Raw genomic sequence first — 8694 nt, 5'->3', positions numbered from 1 at the left:
TTGGATCATCATTTTAATGGTTGGGGATATTTTATTAAAATAGCTGCACAGTTACAATCATTTCTCTGTTAATAGTTTTATGTATTTTGAAGGAATGTGAGCATTTGTCTTGTTATATTAATAAAAATTTTTGCATATTGGTTTGCAAAAAAAAAACAGTCATCTAAAAGCTGTAGAATATAAAGAAGCAACACACTCAACAGGAGTAGATGGCAAGAACTTAACAAACTGGGGAATGAAACAAATAAGTTACAAACATGAAAATAAAAGAACAATTGAAAGATACAACAAAACTAAGAAATGATGTTTTGAGAAAAATCAACAAGATAAACATACCTTTTGCCAATCTAAGAGGCAGGGTCACGACATTCAAATTAATAAAATCAGAAATGAAAATGGGGACATAAGAACAGAAAAATAAGGAAATCCACAGTCATTGCATCTTATTTCAAAAGCCTGTTCTCCACAAAATTGGAAAATCTAAATGAAATGTATGATTTTCTTTTTAAGTTCCACTTACCAAATTTTTAAAAAAAGGTATGATAAACAATCAAAACAGTCCTATAACCTGTAAGAAAATAGAAGAAATCATTCGAAGTCTCAAAATAAAAGAGCTCAGGGTCAAGTGGTTTTTCACATATAATTATATCAGACTTTGAAAGAAGAGCTAATATCCATACTCTTCAAAGAATTCCACATAATATAAACATAAAAAAACTGCCCACTTCATTCTATGAGACCACAATCAGTCTGATAACTAAAGCACACAAAGACCCAAGAAGAAAGGGAATTTCAAACCCATTTATCTTCTGAACATTGATACACAATGACATCAAAAACATCACCCTTCAAGATGAAGTAGGCTTTATCCCAGGGACGCAGGCACAGATTATTATTCAAATATTCATCAACATATTGAAACCTAGAAACAAACTAAAAGGAAAAAAAACACACATGAACATCTCCACTAGGCACTGAAAAAAAACTTTTACAAAATTTATCATATGGTCATGTTAAAAATGTTGGAAAGATCAGGGATACAAGTTATAAACATAAACACAATGAAGGAAGTATACATTAAATTAGTAGCCAACATCAAATTAAATAGAGAGAAGCATAAAGCAATTCTACTAAAATCATAGACAAGACAAGTTTATCCATTCTTTCGCTATCTATTCAATATAGTATTTGAAATTCTAGTCAGAACAATACAACAATTAAAGTGATCAAATGAATATAAATAATAAAAGAAAAAAGTCAAATATTGATATTAAATGATGATATGATGATATACATAAGTGAACCTAAAATCTCTACCAGGGAACTCCTACAGCTTATAAACTCCTTTGTCAAATTGGCCTGATCCAAAATTAACTCTAAAAGGTTAGTAGACCTCCTTTATAAAACAAATAAATGGTCTGAGCAAGAAATCAGGGTTCAGTCCCCTTCAAAATTGCCAAAATTACAATGAACTTACTGGATATAACTCTAACAAAGTAAGTGAAAAAGATTTGTATGACAAAAACTTCAAGTATCTGAAGAAAGAGATTGAAAAAATTCTGAACATGGAAAAATTGCTCATGATCATGGACTGTTAGGATTGACATAATAAAGATAAGAATTTTACCAATCACAATCTACATATTTCTTGCAACTTACATCAAAATTTCAATACAATTTTGTACCAACTTTGAAAGTGAAATTCTCAATGTCATATGGAAAATCAAAAAATTGGGTGTAGCTAAAGCATTCCTGTACAATAAAAGAACTTCTTGAGGTATCATCATGCCTAGTCTCAAGATCTGCTACAGAGCAATAGTGATAAAAACTGCATAGAATCAATATAGAGACAGGTTGAACAATGAAATTAAATTGAAGTTCTTGAAAGAGACCCACAAACCAACAGAAACTTGATTTTTAGATAAAAAGCTGAAAACATTCAATGAAGAATAAAAGCATCTTCGGCAAATGGTGGAGGTCTAACTGGATGTCTGTTTGAATGTAGAATAATGCAAATGAATCTATATTTATTACTCTGCACAAAACTCAAGTTTTAGTGTATCAACAACCTCAACATAAAACTGTGTACACAAAATCTAATAGAAGAGAAGGTAGGGAATTGCCTTGAACTCATTAGACAGAAGACAAGTTCCTGAACAGAACACCAATGGGTCAGGCATCCAGGTCAAAAATTCATGATGCATCCGCATGAAAAGAAAAATTTTCTGTAGCACGAAGGACACCATCAATAGCCAGCATGTGAGCCTATGGATTGGGAAAAAAAATGTTCACCAGCAGTATATTTGACAGAAGGCTAATATTTAAAATACATAAAGAACTCAGAAGTTAAAACACCAACAAACAAACAAACAAAAAAACTCAAGTAAAATATGGGGAACAGTGTTCAACCAAGAATTCTCATATTCTCAAGAGAGGAATATTAAGTGGCTGAGAATCACTTAAAGAAATGTTCAATGTCTTCAGTCATTATTGAAATGCAAAGTCAAAGACTCAGATTCCTTCTTATACCTATCAGAACGGTTATGATGAAAACTTCAAGTGACTGCACATGTTGTTTGTGGATGTGGAGCAAAGGGAATACTGCTCCATTGTTGGTCAGAGTGATAACTTGAGCTACCATTCTAGAAATCAACTTGATGGTTTCCCAGAGAATTGGAAATAGCACTACTTCAAGAAGTAGCTAAACTACTCTGAGATATACACCCCTAAGTAGCTCCACAATAACACCAGGACACTTTCTCAACTATTTTCATATCAGATTTATTTGTAATAGCTCAAAACTGGAAAGGACACAGAAGCTCATCGAGTGAAGATTAGATAATGAAAATGTGGTTCATGTTCACCATGGAATCCTACTCAGCTATTAACATGTAGGACATCATAAAACATTCAAGGAAATGGGTGGAATTAGAAAATATCATTCTGAGTGAGGTAAGACAAACCCAAAAAGACATGCATGGCATGTACTCACTTCTAAGTGAATATTAGCCATGAAGTACAGAACATCATTGCTACAATCCATGGACACAAAGAAAGCTAAATAACAATGAAGGATAGGTGAATCTCATTCAGACGAGGATATGAAATTGTCAATGAAAATGGATAGTGGTAGGGAACACGATGTGAGAAAAGATGGTGAGGAGATTAGGGGATAAGATGTCTATAGATCAACAAGAAGAGGGAATGGAGGGTGAATGATATTCAGTGATAAAGGGGGAGTAGAGGACAACATCCCTAGAAACTGCCAGAGACCTGTGATGGGAGAGTCAACAGGGAGTCTAGGAGGGTGGCACTGCTGAGGCTTTTAACTGTGATGGATAAGGAGCCTAAAGTGCACACTTCCTGTCGCCACCAAAGGAAGTACAGTGGAGGGATAAGGACCTCAACCCACCCACAAAACCTTTGACCCAAAATTTTTTTAGCCAATAAGAATTTCAGTGATAAAGTTATGACAGAAACTGAGGGAATGACCAACCAATGACTGGTTGAGTTTGAGATCCATCTCATGTCAAGAACAAATCTGAGACACTAATAGTGATCCTCTGTTATGCTTGTAGACAGGAGCCTTGCATATTTGTTCTCTGAAGTGCTCCACCTGACAGCTGACTGAAAGAGATGCATAGACACACAGGAAAACATTAGACTGAGCTTAGGAAGTCTTCTTGTAGAGTTGTGGAGAAGGATTTTAGAACCCAATGGGAGGGTGGTAGGCACTCCACAAGAAGAGCAACAGAGTCAATTAAACTTTACCCTTGGGGGCTTCCAGAGAGTGGACCAACCAACAGGCAAACAAGGTCTGGACTTAGTCCCCCATCATATATGTAACAGGTGTGCAGGTTGAACCTCATGTGGGTTCCCCAACAACTGGAGCAGGGGTCCTGCCTGAACTCTGTTTCCTGTCTGTCCATCCTGTTCCCCTATCTGGGCTTTCTTGACTGGTCTCAGTGCAAGAAGATGTATAGAGTCTGACTGTGACTTGAGCTGCCAGGATTTATTTTGCAGTAAAAACAATACGAGGTATTTCTTAAGTTCTTGACAAAACAATTTTGTTTACTAGTTTTTCCACAATAGTTGTTGCTTAGACATAAGCAATAATTTGGACAAAGATTGAAGATTGAAAAGACCCTTGATTCTCCATTCTCTGCTAAGGAATTGCCACCTGTGTGAATACCCCAAGAGAAGGAGACTTCCTGTGCCATTGTTCTCTTGGGTATAGTGGACTGACCTGTGAAACTGCTGCTAATTCTTGTGGAGGGAAGTCCTGCAAACATGTAGTCACCTCCTATAAAGGCCTCGAACACTCTGACTGCATCTACCGTTATAGATATGCTGGATGGTTCTGTGAGTCAGATCACAATGAGTGTGTTTTCCAGCTTTTGTCACAACGGGCCTGTGTGCCTGGAAGGCATCAATGGTCACTCCTGCTTCTATGTGCTTGAATACCAAGAGAGGCATTGTGTTTTGGAAGTGGATGAATGTGTTTCTGATTCCTGCATGAATGAGGCAGTATGACTTAGTGAGATGAGAAAGTACACATGTATCTTTTTTTGAGACTATTCTGGTGTGACCTGTGAGTTGGACATTTATAGATATGAATTCCAGCCTTGACTATATGGTGTTGCTTTCAGGATGCTCCTGGGGATTCTGTGACTATGCACCTGGATTCTTTGGAGATCACTGTGAACTCAACTTTGATGAGTGTTCCTTGGAATTAAGCTTTATTCTCTATAAGCCACCATGTTGCATTTAGGGTACATGGTTTCAGATCTGATTTTTCAGGCTATGAACCTTCCCCACAGGTTTATCCCTCAGTGTAGATGTCAACTAACCCTTCTCTGAGAGACCCTTAATTCAGAACAGATTTTTCCCCAAAATCTTACGTGTATCCTACAGTTTGTTGATCTACTAACTCCAAATTCATGACCCACATCATTGTCAGTGTTACTCTTGAAAAGTTCTACAGACAACAGGGAATATGTGTAAGACATACAACAAAGAAATACCTTCCTACAGTTGGAAATACTGAAAATTACAGCGTTGTTGGCAGAAAAAGGAGAACACATAAGAATACCCACAGAACTATGCGCAAATTAATTGAATTGTCGAAGCAAGGATCCAATTAATGAACTGTGCTTATCTCAGCTGTGAGATATAGGTCTCTTGTTTGTGAATATAAAGGGAAACTAAAAGAATATCAGAGCTTCAGACTTGGAATTAATATAACTCTATTGATTATGAGACTTTTCTAAGGCAGAGAGAGTCAATAATCAGACTCACAAACTTTAATCAGTGATACAAAGAATGCAGTAGAAATCTCTAATGGGGGACTTTTGATTCTTTAAACTGGTTTTCCGAAGCTTAATTAACCTAAAGGAGTGGACACCACTTTCTGTGGAGAACAGCAAGTGACACAACTGTTCCTACAGATGAAGAATGTCCTGGTCATCATGTGCAAGTCCTCATCCCAGCAGAGCAGTGAGGTTACTTCCTACAGTAAGTAACAGAGGAGAGCATCATTGGTCCACGCTTAATATCTTCCATGGCTGAACTGAACTGAAGTCCACTCATTCAGGGTCTGTTTACTGAGAACTTGACTCAGACTCATTTCTATGGCTTTTGTGAAGAGAGTCCCAAAACTGATAATTATGTGCTGAATAAACATCAAGGTGTGTTGGAAATTGAGATGAAATAAGAGATATTGTCAGTCACAGGCATCAGCCTGGTGGACAAGCTTTTGGATACCCTGTCATTCACTGATCTAGTTATGGGTGGGAAGCTGTTGTGGGCATGATGTCAAAGCTTCAAATCCATCTCAGGAACTTTGTCCTCATACATGTGAATAGACAGGAATCATAAAGTAGAATCAGTCGTAGAAGGAACTGTTCCCCTTGCCCACATTTTACAGGTCTCTGCCTACTGGTTGAACTGCAAAATACAGAACCCTCTCCTTCTGTTTTTCTGGAAAAAAGAGCACACCAGTGTGTTGTAGCCACACCTGTGCTATCAATAGAGGCAACACAGTTTCATTACAGTCAGACCAACATATTTCAAATGCCATGTGTCATAATGCTTTGATTGAACAATCATCATTCCCTGGCTTCCACTGACCACCTCCTCTTTTATAGTGTCATAATTTATATAATCCCAGAATGCCATCAAGAAGAATGTCTTATCCAGTTTCTAGGTAACACATCCGACTTCTTCTGAGCTTCAGATGAGGAATCCCCACTCAGAGTGAGGCAAGCATCTTGTTTCTGGGACAGAGAAAAAATAACATACTTTGAACTATGGAAAAAGAAAAAAAAGATTAATATATTAAAACAAAGATCATTTGGACCATCAAATTCTAGGTGAACTATACAAATTAAAGCATTATAAGTAGAGAGAAAGCAATAAAAGAAAAAATATGTTACCCACTTAGTGTGTTAGGAGCAGTTTGCAGCTAACTGAAGCTCAGTGAATATCACAAGCTACATTGGCCTCATGTCTCAGTGCTGGTGCCTTACACACACTTTGTTACTAGCACCACAGCTGTGTCAGCACTGGGTCTGCTGCACATGGTTTGTGTGAGGATGATGGAGAGACTGAATTTCATCTGGTTCATGGGCGAATGGCCCTGCCTGGTTTCCATGTTGGCTCTAACTTGAATCTCACACAGTGTCTAACCAGGGAACCTTACTAAGTCTCTGCTGTGTGTCTCAGGTTCCAAAATCTCAAGGGTTCTTTGCTCCTTCAGGATCTATTCCTGGTCCCCATGCACAATCATGTCTGCCCTGTGAATTGTGTTCAAGTCACGAGTTTAACCTACATTAAAAGTCACCTGCAATGGGTCTGTGGATATAGCACTCTGCTTCAAGTTCCTACCACATCATAATTATAAAAAGTGGTAGGATTGGTAGCTAAACAGGAATCTCATGTCTGAGATGAGGAGACAATGTGGATACTGGGAGTTACTGGCCAACAAGTCTAGCAAGATGGAAAGATCCATGCCCAGTAATAAACTATATTTGAAATGTTAGTGTGTAGATCGATAGAAGATGTCTTTGCTCAACATGTACACACACTGACACACACACATCCACACAAACACAATCACACATTTACTCATACTAAAACCCTGAACATGAGAGAGAGACAGAAAGACAAAGGGAGAAGGAACCAAGGAGAGAGAGTGAGAGAGAGAGCGAGAGAACGAGAGAGAGAGAGAGAGAGACAGAAAGATATATAGAGAAAAGACAGAAATATAATAAGTAAATGCAAAAGGGCAAACTGCATATAACACAGGAAAACAGAAAGTTGAATAAAAACTTGTACACTTCGGATATTCCTACAGACTATACTTGTAGAGAGAATACTTTTATGGAGGAAGCCCAGAGACAGAGGAGTCCAGTCCTCTGTTCCCTTCAGGAATTTCTAAACAAGATAGAACTCTTGTGAATTAGATCTCTGTGTGCTTTCATCGCCCCCTGCTGGTTCAGGGTGTCCCACTGGAGATTTGTGTTTGAGCTCACAGTAAGATTCACTAACTGTGTGTCTTGCGCAGTAATACATGGCCGTGTCCTCAGACTTCATGTTGCTCATCTGCAGGTATAGCATATTCTTTGCATTGTCTCTGGAGATGGTGAATTGGCCTTTCAAGGTGTCTGGATAGTAGGTATAACCACCACCATCACTAATGCTTGCAACCCATTCTAGACCCTTCTCTGGAGCCTGGCGAACCCAGGCCATGTAGTAGATACTGAAAGTGAATCCAGAGGCTGCACAGGAGAGTTTCATGGACTTTCCAGGCTGTACTAAGCCTCCCCCAGACTCCACCAGCTGCACCTCACATTGGACACCTGTAAACAGAGAATGCTGGTCAGAAAACTGTCACTAACAAAACTAAACAAAGAAACAAAACATTTTTTCTATTTCTCATGTGTACTGAATCTTATTTCTATAAATTACCTTTTAAAATAAGAATCAGGAAAACCCAGCTGAGCCTGAAGTACATGATGAGTGGTCTGTGTTTACTGCTGATCAGGTCTAGGCTCTCCTACCAGAGCTGCAGGGTCAGGGCAGGGCTGGTTTTCATAGGCACAGAGAAGCCTAATTTGCATGCCTTCCTGCTCTAGCATGCTCTGGAGTTGGGCTTGGGCCTGAGACAGTCTTCATAGCAGATATAAGACATCAAACACATCACTGTTAGTTACATAGTATGACATAGTATGGCAGGTTCATACTCAATTTTCTTTGGTTAAGATTTCACCATACTTCATTTAGTTTCTCTTTGTGCATGTGTACAGAACTTGGTTTCCAAACTCTAACTACTTAGTATCAATATGTAATTTAATAGCACCACACATATGTTCTTAGTCTTTCTCACTGTCTGGGGTGCTCACTGCTTTCCCTAATATCACTCTTGGACAACATTCTATCTACAAGGTTATGGTAGCAGAGCTCATTCTTTGTTGGGAATTTTTTTGAATTTTGCTTATTCATGACAAAATGCTGTCATCAGGGCTTATTTAGGTTTCTGAAACACTCCAGGTCCCTGTCTATTTACCACTCAGAGTTCTCTACAATTCTCTTTGAAGCCAATTCAGATGTTTTGCATCCTAAGGTTCTCCATTTATATATTTTTTTAAGTTTTCCACAGTTTTCTTCTTGCATCTATGCTGCAGGTAACATGTG

General features: G+C 38.2%; 1 gene segment (V, D, J or C); it reads right to left on the bottom strand.

Moving 5' to 3' along the window:
- Window positions 1-7434: 7434 nt before the first annotated feature.
- LOC114635834 lies at window positions 7435-8045 on the bottom strand. The segment is given in 2 exon segments: window positions 7435-7859; window positions 7969-8045. Coding segments are annotated over 2 exon segments (471 nt in total).
- Window positions 8046-8694: the final 649 nt, after the last annotated feature.

Source organism: Grammomys surdaster, unplaced genomic scaffold (assembly GCF_004785775.1).
Source record: "Grammomys surdaster isolate TR1022 unplaced genomic scaffold, NIH_TR_1.0 118313, whole genome shotgun sequence".
In the NCBI taxonomy this organism is placed as follows: Eukaryota; Metazoa; Chordata; class Mammalia; order Rodentia; family Muridae; genus Grammomys; species Grammomys surdaster.
This window is presented reverse-complemented; position numbering and strand designations above follow the sequence as displayed.